The 17,314-nt window shown below is 38.5% G+C and overlaps 1 protein-coding gene across 1 annotated transcript; it reads right to left on the bottom strand.

Moving 5' to 3' along the window:
* LOC104382104 (prostatic acid phosphatase-like) lies at positions 1–13,278 on the bottom strand. The gene is made up of 10 exons (XM_009989979.2): positions 13,165–13,278; positions 11,757–11,852; positions 9,096–9,182; positions 8,298–8,450; positions 6,121–6,219; positions 5,318–5,413; positions 2,737–2,869; positions 1,388–1,470; positions 632–738; positions 1–157 (listed from the first exon to the last, which is right to left on the bottom strand). The coding sequence occupies exons 1-10, from the start codon at positions 13,276–13,278 to the stop codon at positions 1–3; spliced, it is 1,125 nt and encodes a 374-aa protein (XP_009988281.2).
* Between the last annotated feature and the right edge of the window lie 4,036 nt (positions 13,279–17,314).

Raw genomic sequence — 17,314 nt, 5'->3', positions numbered from 1 at the left:
CTACATCCTGCAATCTCTTGTCCAATGGTGTACTAGGACTGGGGAGACCAACTGAATAAATCTCTCCAGTGGACAGCGAAATTTGCAGCCAGGGAGAGTGAGAGGGTGAGGATCTCTCAAAGAACTATTCCGGTAGTACATTTCTATGGTGTATTGCCTGTTTCAGAATACAGAAGGGTCAAAATAACGTTAGGTATGCAGAACCACACAGCCTTTCCATGTTGTAGTGATTGTACTTCGGGGCAAACTTTTAGCCAATTTATTTGTCTGGTTATTAATATGTATCAGTAATACTCCAAAGAGATTGTTTTAAACAATAGATGATCAGCAGCAATTTGCTTGTAATTTGTGTTCTTGGCAGAGAGCCAAGGAGATAAATAGATAGAAAGGGCAGAGTAAAACTTCTCATAACTGTAAAGAAACAATACAGAGAGAGTTTTCAGCCTGCAGTGCTGTGATTCTGCTACTGTCAATAACTGCTAAATTGAGTCCAATTATAATAACTAAAACCAATCTGTCATCTTTTTCCTGTGTAGTAAACCTTGTGTATCCAGCTTAATTAGTCTGGGATATCAGTAAATTGCTTTTTAGAAAAAAGTTTATGTTAGCTGTACAGCTTGCAGATACTTGCCCGTTTTTTTCCTGGTAAAGTTCAAAAAAATGACAGGCACTGTAAGGGGGCAATTTCCCATTGAAGACATTGAGTGCCATCTGTAAGGCAACGACGGTGGCTGCATGCTGTAAACACAAGAAACCTTTAATTAAAGGACTACTGAAAATAATTGCATGTACCTACTATTTAACAGTATGTCCAACACCTTATCTGTCCACTTACCATTACCTGTGTGGCCTCATTACTACTTGTCCTCTGCCCTCCGCAACACTGAACAAATACAGTCCTATGGCTGTACAAACTGAAATGCTGCATATATAAAGTATACATTGATGTAAATATTTGAGAAGTCTTAGTCGCTTGCAGTTCTTATCAAAGTCAGTAGGAGCTGTTAAAACTTATTTTAAAAAGAGCTAGTGGTTTTGCCTGCCTTCTTTTTTTTTTTTTTTCTTTTGCCTCTGAAAAAGATGCAGGAAGCAGGAGGTTTGTTTCTACGTTATCTTTGTGATAGAGGCTCAATAGAACATGGGCATGGTTTTTCCAGTTCTCTGCTCGATCAAAACTATATACAATGAAACAAGCCATGACATCAGGTGGAGAATAGAATGCTGCAAATTTCAAAGTACTATCTGTTCATTAAAGAATGAAAATAATCTAATGATATTTAAGGTTAACCAAATAAGAAATGCTTATAGCTTTTTCATGAAGCTTCATGGCTTTCACTGCATTTAATAACTGCAGAAAGGGAGCATAAAATAAACAGAAAGGACTCACCGCAGAATACATAACCATTTTTCGGTGGTGTGAAGGCTTTCTAGCATCTGAGATATGCTTCAGAATAGTTTTTAAAAGAATACCTGAAAGAAAATGAGGAAGCAATGACAATGAAAGGGATGCTTGTGTTAACATCTGTATCACTTGTTACTGTTGTAACACAATTTGTCTTTACATGCACCAGTTTTATTCAATTGACTTTATAGGTAATTTGTGCAGAGTGCCCTGGTTAATTCTGGTACTATCTTTTATATCAACAGTGGGCCTATTTTGCTTCTGCTTAAAATGTTTTGGGGATCCCTAATAGCCTCAACAGCTTCAAACAGTGCTTTCACAGGTGCTTTGTCCAAGCCCAACAGTGCGAGAAGAGCACAGTAGTGAATACTAACTACCCTCTTTTGTGTCTAACTCCATTGACTTCCTGATTTCTGGAGAAAGAAAGAGCACATCCTTTGGACTCTAGTCCAATACACTCCTTCTTAAATTATGTGGTTGTCTGTATTTTGCTCATGTTAACTGCTGAAAAGTTGTAAGACAAAGTATATGAATTAAATCAATGGCTGTGCTAGTATGTTAGCATAAGGTTGGAATCTTGACAAACTAAAATCCTAAAATAAGAACTATACACTGTAGCAGAATTAGACACATGTATTGTCTTCGGCTACTGGCACATTTTTTAATACCAATTGTTAGTAAAGCAAAAGAGGTTTGAACTTTGTGCTTGGATTTGTTAGTTTGAGCTCCAAAAAGGCAAACAAATTAATCCATGCTTATATGTGATTTGTCCTTGTAGCTCACAGAGCCTGACTGTACAGTGTCCATATAAAACAAAAATGGGGCCCAAAGGGTGACAGTGGATGAATGGAGGAGAATGAGTAATTAAAAAGGTATAAACTATCTTTAAATTTCAGCTACTATTTGATGAGTTTAGAAGCAGTTTAATTATCTGATTTTAGTGTTCTCACTAGCGGAATATGAAGGCTATTATGCAGCAAAGTTAACATTCTAAAGATTATTACAAATAATATCTTGTTAAGTAAGTTAAGCATAGTGGCTTACATTAAATTCAGACTTGATTCAGTTCAGCAAGAATCTGTATATTACTTCAGATTTCTTATATAGTGTAACCAAAATGGTGCTACCTTTATAATGTTGGATTAGGATATTTATGATCCATATCCTCACCATCTCTCTTCCCATCAATCAAAATCTTTCCGTGCTGATCACCGATATCCATATCATGACATCTTTCATAGTTCTACTATGGCATTGGTAGCAATACTCATTATATACCCTTTCTTCTTTCCCATTCTACTCTTGGTTTTAAATGGGCTAAGAATTTGGCTTACCTCCCTGCAAACGTGATTTTTGTATTTGTTTGTGGAACCCAAATTCCGCCTGCAATAACAATTCTGAGAGCTTTATCAGCTTGGTCCTGACACCATGAGTAGCCCAAACAGGTAAAGTGTAATTGTTAATATCCTACAGTGAAGAAAGAAAACATGATGATTTTCTTATTGATTCCTACTGCTAAATGTTGTTTGTCCTGGCACAAAATGCTTGTTGGAAGCAATTCTGAATGTTTCACTCAAGTAACATTTCTCTTTGCAATGAAATAATGACTGTATTTTACATTTAGACAGCTGTAGAATTCTTATTTATATCACCATGCTGCTTAAAACAAATTTGAAGGGCAGTGTTCAACAAGAAGAGGAAACATAATGCTAAAAGTTATTATGCAAAAAGCAACTGGTGTTATTTATGCCAATTGCTAATGCAGTTTTCAGGTGCAAAAAATTCACATTATGACTCTTTCTTTTTTAGCCATTTACTGAGATATAACTGAGATCTTTACTGAAACAAATCCTATATAGATGTGAGGATTTTAAGGGCTGCCAGCTCTGAGATATAAGTGAAATGCAGAGATCAAGTAGGAATATGTATAGCTGTAATTCACATGTACCAGAGTATGAGGTATATGTGTAGGGATTAGACACATAGATGGAATTCATACCTACGTATACCAGATGTGTTGGATACTGATGCAGTCCTGAAGGTAAAGTGGAATGGATTGGTCTTTCCTTAGGGATGCAGCCTAAGATATATTAATGGTCACAACTATGAGGAGGAAAGATACGCCCAACACTCCTGGTTTGCACTACCCTGAATTCCTGTTTAAACAAGGTTGGTTATCTTTCCTTTAGTTCAGCGTAACCTCTGTGGACGTGAGCCATTGGACTGAGCTCACCAGATGAAGTGTTCTTGTAACAACGAGATCTAAGGAAAATGCAAGCTACTTAAAGGATTTGTTTAAGCAAGTGAAACAATAGAACATGTTAGGTTAAACCAGCTCAGGTCACAATGTATCACTTTCCTTTTTAACAAATGTGATTTGTGTCTTGAGGAAAGAATTGGCTAGTTGCATACTATTTAAGACAGAGCTGTAGGCAAACAAGTGCCTCAGTCTCCAGGTTACCTGAAAGTCTGGTGACACTTAACCAATAATAACAAACGCAGAGAGATGCATGCTACTGTAGTTTCATGAATTACATTTAAAAACTGCTTAAGAAAGCTCTTTTTGTGTGCTGGAAAGGGTGAGAGTGGCTTTTATGGCAGATGTCTTAACTGATACCCTCAGAGTCTTCACTGAGTAGTATGGAAGACCAAAGCTCACCAAATCTAACACTAGAAGAAAAAAACTCAACTAATCGGTTTGGTGTTCCAGCATTTAGCTAGATCCCTGATGGGAGCTGTAAATTTTGCACATTTCTCTGGTACAGGTTTCTCAGTACCATATAGCAATTGAAATAAAAAGTTATGGTCCTGAGCTGTCCTGGATTTGGAAAATATGGAAGGATGACCTCACTGAAATTACAGTGAGGTGTCCCAACATGTTAACATTTCATGTAACTTAAGGCCCTGGCTAATATTCCCATTCAAGACTGCTTTGACCAAAGTTGGACCTTTGCAGAAACTGCAGGATAGAGGTAAAGTCATTAGCATCACACCCAAATATTACATGTTGCTTGTGAAATCCACCTTAAAACTGTCTCAGTTTTCTAGGGGATATCTCAGTACAGATGACTAATTTATCATTAATATTTGCATTCAAAAATAATTATGCATTAAAGCATTTGTAGCAAATGCTGCCTGCGACAATATTTTTTTACACAAGACTGCAATTTTCACTTGCTTCAGCTGAGATAAGTCTAGACTTTGAAGTGACATGAAGTGGAGCTTGTTGCTAACTTAAGGGCACTAAGGATTTTTTCAGATTCCCACTGGACTGTGGGACCCAGGTATCCATGACAGTATCCCTTTTATTATAAAATTCATGCTTCTTTGTGATGTGCCTGGTTCCTTTGATAAGAGCAGGTTCCCAAACTTGTACAAATAGCCATTTGTGTCATTCAAATGGCTGCTTAATTCCTGAAAATACTCTGAGCACTACTGTCCATATGCAAGTTATAACTTCTCTTATTTATACAATTTGCATCAAATCTTTGTGGAAGAATGCTTACTTTTCTTTGCCAACAACAAATTTTATTCCTGTGTGTCTCTGTGATGGGGTTTGGAAGAGTAACAGGACAATTTTATCCAAAGGTATGCTTTTGCCCAATTGTCCATATGCAATCACTGACAGACTATTGGATTTGGTAGGCCATGGATCTGTGTTCCTTGTAGTGGTGGATGACCCACAGCAGCCTCACACAGTCATAGTGTCTTTTCGTGATTTTCAGTTGCAAGTTTGATGTTAGGTGAGGATTTCTGGGGAAAAAGCTGAAAACAGTCTGTGGTTCAAAAAACTTTGAAAGCACAGACCTGCTCCCTTGTGGTGTCTTACAAACAATAGCAATAAGAGCTAAAACCAGTTTTGAGAGAATGTAAGTATTTCTATTGGACCTTGGACATTTTCTTTCTATTATTTACCTCATATTGTAAAGTGTCAGAGAGCTTCCAAATTCTTTCAGTGTTCAACTTCTTCAATGGGTATCCTGTATGAGTGGCTAAAAACTTCAGAAATGGCTGGAATACAAAAAGCAAACTTGTAGTACACAGGGTCTTTTTACATCATTTCTACACACAGCCATACTAGTACATAGTAATTTTTAGAAACAAGATAGTCTATGCACTTTGCACTTAAGCAATAAACCATTGCCTAGTGGTATGAGAATTTGGCCTGTTCATCTAGACGAGGATGGTGATCCTTCAGATTTGAAGTATGGTGGTGGTTGATGCTTGGCAGAAATCTTCAAAAGGAGTAGAGGAGACATAGCTAGATGAGGAAGCCCAGCAGAAATCCAAAAAGTGCTTAAAGCAAGTGTGACAAACAGAATTATTTTGATGTTGGTACTGAGCAGAAGGGAGGTATGATGTAAATAGAGGACTTGCTTTACATGGGAGTCATGTAAAACAGAGAGAGGTATTGGAGTGATTTGAGAGATATTTGCACTGATTTGATCCGAGTTTTTGTTTTGTCTGCTCTCCTAGAAGGTAGGCGGACTGTTTTCTTTGCAAGGTAGTCAATAGTTTATCTTCAGTTGGTGGGAATAGCCCAGTCTAGATGGATCTATAATGTCGTAATTGTTTTTTGGGTATGTTGTCTACACCCACTGTGAAGATTAGAGATCTGGAAGGAGCATATTGACTGCCATTTTTTTAACCTACCTGTTAGATAATGTTGACAGAAGTGGTACATTTTAATTAGATTTTCAGAACTAGAAATACTTTACCCTGTATTGCTTGAGTTGTCTTTGAAAATCCCTTGTTGCAAAGGTTTCTCTCAGAAGCTCGTTGTATTTTGGGCAGTGTGAGAAAGGTAAGGATAGCAACTGAAAAGAAAATTGCAAAACATGAGTTAGGCAAGGTGCTGCTTCTTCTGCAATGCAATATACCCTTCCAGGATTGTTATTCTGATTGGCTGCACTGGTTAGGACAGACTGAAAAATAACTTGGGAATGTACTTTTCAAGGCTATTCATCTTCAGGACTGTGAGAGTCATACTGATGACTACTTGCAAAATAATCTTTAAATGTTCAGAGGAGTAATAGCTGCAGTAGTTCAAAGTTAAAGGATTCATTTACACAAGATGAAATGTGTCCCTCGACAGAAGACTAACACAAGCCCTTACAAACTGCTTTGTGCTTGGCTTTCCGAGTGATGATTTCACTCGTCGTGTTTAAACACACCGTCACCTTTTGCAGCAAATTACCAAGCAGCAGCTGGACCACAATAAGAGTTTTTTTGTGCATACTCAGCTCTATTATTGGACTTACCACAGCTTCATTTAGTTCAGCTAAATCGTAGAAACTTGTGAAGTTTCTATAACTCAGTTTTGTCTTTCATTAATTCAGGACATATGAAGGTTAAAGGTTACAAGTGACTGGGATAACTTAAGAATTTGTTAATTCATTTATCTAAGCTAAACGGAGTTTATTCTTGTTTGAAGTCTTTTGTGTTAAATTTTAAACAAAAGTTAAAACAAAATTTGACACTGAGATATCCTTAGTGTTTTTCTTTAATGTGCTTTTTGTCCCTTTTCCAGTAATAAAGCTCTATCTATATAGTCCTACAGTTAAAAGATATTTTAAAAGAACTTGAGAATCCTGAAGGGATAGTTACTTTGGAAAGCTTCACAGCAGTTCCAAGATCTTTTTAGAAATATAATCTGTCTATTCCAGAAGGTAGGAAAGTATTTCTGAATTATAACCACAGGTTCATGAACAGGCATGACTTTACCAATAAATGATAGATGCTTGTTTTGGATAGTTGGATACATGTGGTCTCAAGATTACCCTGTATATGTAGTAAAGATGAGTAGAGTTAAAACACAAATAGTTGAAAAAGTATGAAAAATGTGTATGTGTTATGAGTTCTTTGAAAAAACGTATTTGTTTCCCTAGATGTGAATGAGGTGCAGTACTGGCTTGCCGAGTTTGATAGTGGTGTTCATACTGGCCAGGTATGCTTGACTGTTTACTGGAGTACCGCCGTCTGTGACAGTGTCAGAAGCAGCTCCTGACTCTATGCCAGGCTGTGTGCATGAACAGGAAGACACATGTCTGCATATCCTTCATCTTCATGCTTTTATCATCTCAAGGTGAGAACCATTGCTCCATGTCTGTATTTAACCTGACTCCCCTATCATAGACAGTGTTAACTAGACTTCTAAGCCCACACAATTTACCTTGCATCACATGTACAATCCTTCTCCCCCAAACTGGGACTCATGCTGTACACTCCTGACCTTTCCTAGCTTTTTATTGTAGGTTTTCCACAAATGGGAAACTCCAGCTCCATTCAGCTGCCCATTTTTCCCCTCTAGGACAACTATATGCGGGCTACAGAGCTGCTATCTGCACAATTCCTTACAGCTCCAAGGTGAGGTGTTGAGGAAGAGAGATGAATAAATACATTGCCCTATGAACTCATGCTCTTAAAGCTCTTAGTCCTCCTTCCTTTTCCCTTTTACTTTTTCCACCAACTCTCAAAGTGCATGAAAAGCAATCCTGTGTTTCAATTCTCACTGTAATGAAAACTTCAGAATAGTGCTTTTGTCTTTTCCAATGGCTGCAGACTAAAAAATGTTGAAGCACTAGTGAGAACAGCTATGCTTCCTCTTCTCGCACAAAGAAAGTCATGTTTGTGATAAGCTTAGGATTAATCTACTTCTATAGTGGTTTACTCACATTATAGGCTAATTCTTTTTCTCTTTTTTGTTAACTCCAGGTTTCCTGTGGAAACTCTTGACAATATTTCTGTTCAGCTTATTAGGCCTTTCTGCACAATTCTTGTAACATAATGTATTTTTCATTCCCTTTACTATGTCCTTCATCCTGCCCCTTTATCTCATATCCCAGGTATTTTAGTAATGATTAAGGGAAAACAAATGTACTTAGTTTCTACTCACATTATCATGTGTCACTGGCACTGTGTGAACTGGAATTGGCTGCCAAAAGATTTTGGGGTTCCAAATCTGGCCCGGTGTTGGTGGGTACAGTCCGGCAAGACTTGCCTGAGCACTCATAAGTGTGTGATCACAGTCAGTGCTTTGAACGTAAATCTGAAGCAAGAAAAAAAAGAAAGAAAAAACTTTTGGGAGACCATTTCTCCTGGTTGGTTGCATTTTTTTTTTCCTATTGGTAGGAAAGAACAGGACTGGTATTGTGCTGAGGAAACCATCATTGAACCGGAGTGGGGTGAAGAAGGACCCTGAGAAAGAAGGGAGAGAGAGAAAGAGTCAAGCTGGAACAGAGCCTTGGAATAAAATTTTGGTAGACAAGGGAGCTGCAACAAAGTAGCCGTTCCCTTAGGAGCCCTGGTGAAAAGTGTTAAGATCAACTCCATTTGAACACCTAGGCTTTGGGACATCATGGATGCACTGAACAGCTGAACCCTGAAAGAAAACTAAGCTGTATCTGCACTGCATATGGAAGCGCAGAATTGGAGATATCCAACGTAGATACTTTGCCATACAACAGTGAGGCATCTGAACCTGATACACAGCCTAAAAAACCTTTCACATGGTTTTCAGGTAACCATCAGCCTAAATAAAAGTTGAGTCACAGTTTCAGAGATACTTTGAAATGACGTTTAATTCAATGGGCATTCAGTTATCTCCAGACATAACAGGTTCAGCTTCTCATGCATTCAGGAAGTCCCACTAACATCCATGAAAAACATCCTCCCTCCCAGGTCCAGTACTTGCCTCATATTGCTTGTATATGACACTCAGGAAATAAGAGTATCTCCTCCGCATGTACTGGCCAAGCTCATACTGTTGCTGTATACCAAGCTGTAGAAGTAACAGAATAGTGTAAGATGCTCAAGAAATGTGCTACACATGCATTCCTACAACTAAAAAATGAGATATTTCATGTTATTTTGACAAAGATCTTTTTTCCTTTCTAAAGTGAAAGAGGAAAGAAGACAGGAGAAAAATGCAGTAAAGTTGCTGCATTTAAAGTATTGAATAATATTCAATATGTCTTCCTAATGGATACAGTTCTGCATTTTGCTCTGTGGAAAGCTTTGTGTATGTTTATCCAAGCTAGTAAGACTGGCTGAGGGTCAGGGTGACTTAAAGCAGGCATAGAGATGTCCCAACACCATCTGTCTAGTTTCTGCTCTATTGCTGGTTCACAACTAATTAACTGGGAGTGCAGACAGAGAAACCACCTGTCCGTGAAAGCACGTCCAGGATATGAATCCCATAGAATATCACCAGTGATTCCATATGGAGGTTACAGTTTTAGCTTGTACAAGATCTTACTTTTCAGGAAGACAGAAAATATTGAACAGAAAACAGAAAATTTTGAACAGAAGACTTCAAGTAAAAGTCCTCGAAACCTTCAGGTATTTTGCTACAATGGTTAATTATTATTGACAGTCTGAAGCATTTGATTCTTGGTTCTTGCCTGACCATGTGCCCAGCTTTCAGCCACTGGATCTTGTTATCCTTTTGAATGACACATTCTTTGCCATCACAGATGTTATTCCCAGTAAAATGACAACCAATAAGTTGGAATCAAGTCACTTAATCTGTGTAAAACTAAATAGTAGACAGTTCTCTACTCTCACAGCAAAATGGGTTTTCCAGGTTCAGCATTTTAGTAGCTCTTTGCCGAACATTTTCCAGCTTGCCAACATAATTTTATAAATATCTGACATGAGAATCACATTCCATGTCCTTGTAATGGTTTCAATATTATCATCTTTTTAATTGTACCTGGTATTTCCTGGCCTAAATTGAAATATATTCAACTTTGCTCATGTAATCATTACTCTGCAATGGGATCTCAAGTAAAGTGGTTACACATTACATCCTAAAGTCCTTTTTTAAGTCATAGGATCATAGGATAATTCAGATTGAAAGGGACCTCAGAAAGTCTCTAGTCCAACCTCCCGTTCAAAGCAGAGTCAGCTATAACATCAGAACAAGTTGCTCAGGGCTTTATCCAGAGTGCCAGACATGGCCCATGGTGTATGTACGTGATCACATCTTTCTGTTTCTGGAATTGTGCATCCAGAGTTTCTTAGGGTTTATGCTTGGCCTAGGCTTCTGCCCCAACTTGCCTAATATGTGTGTTGTTAAATACTGACACCTGAGTCTTGAAGCCATCCATGCCCTGGAGCAAGCTGGTACATAGTGCTGAACTCCCATAGTGTATACGTGCAATGATTCAGCCACAGCTGAGTTAAGGCATAGGAAGCTGATCTGTTACTCCTGTTTCTTCAAGGAGAGTGACATGAAAGGAAACAGGCCTGACCGTGCATCAGAGATCAGTGTGGCCTCCTAAGAATGACAAGGAAGAGGAACCCCTCCGGCAGTTTGTTCTATTCTGGTTTTGATGGAGACCTGACAAGTGACTAGTTCCCCCAGGAGAGAGAAACATGTGTTGTGCTGGACCCACTGGACATAAGGTGTGTGAGCAAACTTATTCTACAGTAGCCTAACAGAGACACAGCCCTCATAGTCTGCCTACACATGCACAATAGCCATTTACCTGGGGCATCCAGACTTTTGGCACATCTAAACTACTTCAATGACGCTGCCTGGTGCCCAGAATCCTGGGTGAATAACTAGTAGATTTTTCCATCCAAACAACATCTCTTGGGGAAAAATGACCAAAGCGCAGACACAGTGGGTCATGCTGGTGGGAGCAGAGCAGAAGTAGGGTTAAAATCACCTAGTGCCCACGTTTCCTTACAGCCTGATATTGTAGAAGTTCACCCTTGGCTCCGCTCACAAGAGGAGGCAGCTAATACAAATTACAGTTAATGCAGAGACACAGTTTCTGCACTTGGACTCTGCAGTTGCTTTAGCTGCTGCTAGTTACTACGTCAGCTGATACGGGTGTGCAAGCTCATCTCTGCTGTATTCCACCAGCACCTGCACTAAAATAGCTGAGCTTTAAATCAACTTCTCCTGACATAGCATGAGAGAAGTTTCCTGTAGTGCTGATCTTAGTAGTTCAGGGGCAAAGGAGCGCTCCTACTCAGCAGACATTAAGGGTGGTTTGTGAGCGCTTACGTCACCTTATGCTACTGATGTTTAAAGCTCTGTGTTTGGTACCAGGTGAACTTCGGTGGTCACCAGTGCCTGGCTTCTCCCAGAAGACCCCAGCCTGCAGTCAAACCACTCAGCGTAGGCTGCTATTGGGCCAGAACAAGCTGACTCAGTGTCATCTAAAATCAACAACTGCTCACAGGTGTAGTTTCCTGGTAAGTTCTTTGGCTGTCATTTTGGAGACCTGTGTATGACAACTTAATATGGGCTTCCTCCAAGTGAAAACAAAGTTCCAAAAATCAGATATCAACAGACCACATTCTGATATTTCAGTATATTGATCCAGGTAAGCAGACGTACCTTGGTAAGCTGTCCATATCCCTGCTGCCTTGCAACTTCTTTGTGCTTGTCAGTTGGAAAAAACTCCTGTGGGGTATGATCACCATGACGAAATACCTGACAAAATAGATGGGGTTCTGTTTGCATTTACTGGGATTTTTGTGATGGATATAATTGGTGCAGTCACAAGGAATATGCAATGACAGTGAGTACTGTGTCTGACATGCTAAATGTATTTGTGGTGCTTTTATTGGGTCTAGATAGCTATAATGCCTGTTTAATTTATTTAGACGAATGTAGCTCTTCTTTTTTTCCTGGCATTTGAAAAGTAATTATCTCAAATGAGTGTTTGCAAGTTATAAAAACTATAAAATATCTTAGTATATTTTAAAGAGGTTTTATCTATTTTAGGAGCTATAGACCACAACATTAAATAAACAAAAACCAAATAGAAGGATGTAAGTAATTTTCCAGAAATATTAGAACATCAATATTTTGGTAGGACTAACTGGGAATTTAGAAGTAAAAAGCCCAGACTACTTTAGGTACAGTTTCTGTGGCTGACTGCTGTGAAGCACTCTTTCTTGGAAGAAATTAGCCTTAAAAAGCCACAAGTTGACTTTTTCATCACAAGAGATGATGCAAGTGTCATCTAATATCTAAATATAGACTAAACTGTTAGTCTGAAAATATTGAACTTCTTCTGGAATTTAAGTTCAGATGAAAGATACATCTATAAAGATACATCAAGACTTTTCATTCCTGCACTGAATCATTTCTTTGTCCAGCATAATTCCTGTAGATTTGTGTCATATTGCCACCAGATTTTTTTACTTTCTTAATCCAAGTAGGGAGAAATAAAATCAAAAACTGCAGCACAAAAAGTATATAAGTGATTTACAAGCATGCTTGATGTTCAGAACAAGATTCAGACTTTCTGCAAACACATGATATGTCATAATCATTGTAAATAGCATTAGTTTGACAGCATTGGTTCTATGTTTGTTATTCAAAGGTTTGGGTTTCACATAATGAAATTTATTTTGCATGTTAATCCACTGAAAACACTGGAAAAGTGGAAACTCTTCCATGGTAAAAAGTGGTTTTGCACAGTTGACATTTAGATATGAAATCCTCTTACAATTTGAAAAAGAATCCTATGTGACTCCTCTCTTAGTGCTATTAAAAAAAAAGCATTCTTTTGTCAATCCAGAAAGTTAAATTCATCTAGGATGGCACAAAGAAGACAAAATTATAAAATATGATTTAAAATTGAGGATTTTTTTTTTTTACAATGCAATAGTGAATTTTGAATACACAGGAAACACTTAAATATTCAAACAGTGCCCCCTTCTTCCTACCCTGGAGTACAAGAAGAGCAGTCAGTGACAGGTTTTGAAGACATTCCATTTGCCCATGATCTACTTACTACGGACACAAACTTCAGTTTTCTTTTAGCTGTCGTTTGGTGAAGAAAGATGCAGAAAAGGCAGAACATGAAACACAGACTCCAAATTCCGCACACCAGCTGCCTTGCTCTCATCCTGAGGGTAGCTTTCAGTTATTTTGCACACCAAGGCCACAGACTGGATGTGGTGATACTGTAGATATGTGGCTAAGAAGGGAGGAGTCGGTTGTGCTCAGTGAAGTCTGAAAGTGGGCTGTAAGCTGGCCTCCTCCTCCTTTTTTTTTTTTTTTTTTTGGATGCTTTTAGTGCTTATAGCTTTTCAGAAGATTCATGGAATGAAAAGTATAGTTTGCACTTGTACTCAATTTCTGTGTCCCATATGTTCTGGAGAATTTCTGAGCTCTCTATTTCCTGCCCCTGGCACTTGCAAGACAGGTGAACATAAAGAGCTAACAAGAACAAGCTGCCTTTTATTGTTTAAGCTAGGATTTAGTATGGGTCAGTCAGCCTTCTTAAAAGTGAAAATGCTGCAAATCTAATGTCTCTTGCTGTATGCAAAAGAGCTAGTAAACCATCCTCATTCCTAGTGCTCACATGGTCTCATCTGAGCACTGTGTACTAGGAAGCTAGAAAAAGCAGTGCTGTCAATTGTTCTATCAAAGATCTCTGGATTTTTCACTGGATTTGGCTGTGTGGTCTGCAGGAAGAATAAATAGCAGAAGGTTTTGTTGCACGGGAGCAGGAATAAGCCTAAATTCACCACAAAAAAATAAAGATACATGAATGAAACTTGCATCTATATGGTAGATTGACTGTCTCTCTAGTGGCAAAGCATGTGCCACTGTTTTCTAAAATTATCCCCCAGAATTTCATACAGGTAGGTAAATTTTTTAATTTTAAATTTCTCTTGTTGCTAACACTTTCATTGTTACAGCATGCATAAATAAAGAGTTGTTTCTGTCAGTTCCTCATTATATTTTAAATAAAGAGAAAATCTAGCTCAGAGACTGTTGCAGGGGACAGGATTGATCTTACAAACTTATTGGTTTATATTCAATCACATTCGGGTGTTAATGAATGCCCTGTTAATCTGTAAAAATTGAGAGTGATTTCTTAGTGATCAAAAGCTCTCTGTATGTAAGAATTTAAAAGAAATTACTGAAAAAAAAAATCATGGTGCTACCTGAAGTTTATATAATCTCAAGCTAGTTTAAGGTACAAATAACAAAACTTTCCTTTGTAATTATTACATATAGGCTTGTCTAGAGGGATCAGTTCTCTTTCCTGAGATAACAAAGCCATATCTTTCACATCTGTCAGAGCTAAAGAGGTTTCTCTATGAAACATTCAGAGGTCAGACTTTCTTGTTGCAAGATGGTTCATCTGTCGTTTCCACTTTTGTGCCTGACAAGTCTAATACTCTCATGCAGAAATAGAAAAATATGGGGATCTGCCCACATTTATTGAAAAAGAATTTTTTTTTCTTTTCCTTTTTTTTTTTTTTTAATGAGGGACTTGGAGGAGATGTGGGTCAACTGATTAAAGCTATTCACATCCTGTACATTTTCCTGCCTCCACTGGCTGTCATACTTCAAAAGCCTCTCTGAAGAGACTATGAGTTTTGCTGTTTCTAAAGGACATGACATCAGATGCCACTCCTAAAATACACTGCTCTGCAAGGCAGGGTTTTTAATTAGACCAGCTGGTATCACTGAGGAAAAATAGGCAAGTTCTGAGAATCACAAGGCTCCATTCAGATTCTTCAGATACTGTAGATACATCTAGCAGGGACAGCAGATATACAACAGGAGCAGAAAGGTTTAAGTTTATTCTCTTCAAGCACCCATTGCCTCACACTTTACATGATATTTCTCTAGCAAGGAAGGTGAAATTACTCTTACTTTGGAGATGACATGAGATTAGTATAAAAACTGATACTTGCTTCCTTCGATCTGATCTTGGTGCTGCTAATTCTATGGGAAGAGACACATAAAAGGCTGGAGTTATTTTAAGGTACACTACATTGGTTAACTGTTCCTTCTGAAGGTCATAGAGGGAGAATGAAACAGTATGCCATGCCATGTAGCATTATTCCTGAGACTGAAACTCTAGAGAGTAAGACGGAGCTTTCTTGGCAGCTAACTCATACCTGCAGAAATCCCTTGTTGTGGGTAGTGAGAGGGGTGAAAGCTATAGCTGCTTTGAAAGTCAAAGTAACTGATTCTTTAATATCCCTGCAGCCTGTGTTAAAACAACAGTTGAAAGTGGAAGAGGAGGAGATAATGGGAAAGACAATAAATGAACCTCACTGCCTTGGAAGTACAAAGCCAAATATATAAGGTGCAGATCCTATACCTTTATCTTACCAATAAACTTGATGAAGTGTTTATGGGATTGTGACAAACATAGTATTTTTAAGCAAGTAAAAGTACAGATTTGTGTTGCATCCTGTATTGTGAGATCTGAAAAGTCAGTGTGTTAAGAAATGCTGCTGGATCTTAGACATTGTTTAGGGAATGTAAGCTTTCATTAAGAGTCCTTCAATGCTTTAAAGTAGGTTCACAGTTCAAGTGCTGTTATTGTATTTAATGGCTTATTAATCTGAAGGACAAAGTTTGTCCCTCTTCACGCAAACTGCAATGTAAAGAAATCTTCTCCAAGCTGTGATACTTACTGCCTGAGCTTTTAGTAAGTGTAGGGTTAAATCTGCTTGATATATAAACACAATGTAGGATTGAACTTCTAGCTTGAGATGCAACTTCTTCATTGGCAGTGGAGGAGAACCAGAATCAGTTGAAGATATATTGATAAGTGTGTTTGGAGAAGACTCCAGTGTGGAATTAGTGGGGAGAGAAGGCAACAAGTGTAGCACGACTTCAACCTTCTCATCCTGCCTCCCCTCCTTGCCCCTCCCTATAATATTCCCTAGTGGGATACTGATTCCAGCCTCTGATATTAAAGTCATGGCTCCATGGCTTTTGCAGTGTTGATGTCCATATCCACTTCCATGCCTTTTCCATATCTCCTCTCCTCAGCTCTAGTCAGATCAGGGCTGTGTCTGTCCCTAAATAGAGTTTGGTGTTTCCTCTGGTTTACAATGTACCTGTTCGTCTCTTGCTTGCACACTGAGATTAAACGATAAGGAAAAGCGAGGATATCATTCACTCAGCTGCAATAAACTAAGAACCATGACCAACTCCGAGTCACTTGCTTAAAATCTAAGTTGATAGATATCAGCTGCCTCTATTTGGCTAATGCTTAACGTAGACTTCTTTGGTCCTCTACATTAGGAAAACAAAGGCACGTCGTGTCACCATGCCTGTGTCACAGGGACACATTATCCCCACCTTAAAAAGAATTTTGTCCCAATCAGATACATAATTTAATTTCTGTTAATGATTTCAGTGCTGGCATGCAGTATTCTTTCTATACGTTTTAAGATTGAATTAGAGGTGTGTTCATCTGTCCTGAGGAGCTGGGTCAAGGCTTGTCAGAGTAATCTGCAGTTGTAACAGCGGCTCTAAAGAGCTGTGCATGATGTTCTTTCTGCCACCAGCAGGAGACATGACCTTCTGCCCCATATTCTCTGATCCTTCCTGAAATGGTAGCAGAAAACAGAAGACAGCAGTTCATGTTAGGACTTGCAAGGAGTGAGGCTGCGGTTGTTCTTAGGCTGTTCAGCATTCTAGGCAATTGCCTTCAGTTTGGGTCCAAAGCTGCCCTCTTGATGTCAATGTGAGATAAAGTACTTTTTTGCACAGTGGCCAGCTTCTTCTCCATTACGTGAAGCAAATATAGAGTAACTGCACAGAAGTTGATGAATTTATTCCAAATGTATTTCCCTTGAGGTTTACATAGCTGTTCTTCCACTGATGTCCTTTTCAGCACCTTCTCATCTTCTGCATTTTGTGGCTGTGTTTGGGATATGTGCATCTGCTGCTCCAGATCCTCATTTGGTATGAGTTGAATTAGCTCTTTATCTTTTATAGAGTCGCACCAATGAAAAAGCATTATTAAAAAAAATCGATCCCAGCGTTGGTGCAAAAAGAGATCAAGTTCCAGAGTTTTACTGGACAGTAAAGCTTCCTCCTCTCAAATGTAAGCACTTTCTCTCCAGTTTCATGTGATTCACCTTTGTCGTTGTAAAATACACAACTCAAGAGAAGCAAGA

Source organism: Tauraco erythrolophus, chromosome 7, assembly GCF_009769465.1.
Source record: "Tauraco erythrolophus isolate bTauEry1 chromosome 7, bTauEry1.pri, whole genome shotgun sequence".
NCBI lineage: Eukaryota > Metazoa > Chordata > Aves > Musophagiformes > Musophagidae > Tauraco > Tauraco erythrolophus.
This window is presented reverse-complemented; position numbering and strand designations above follow the sequence as displayed.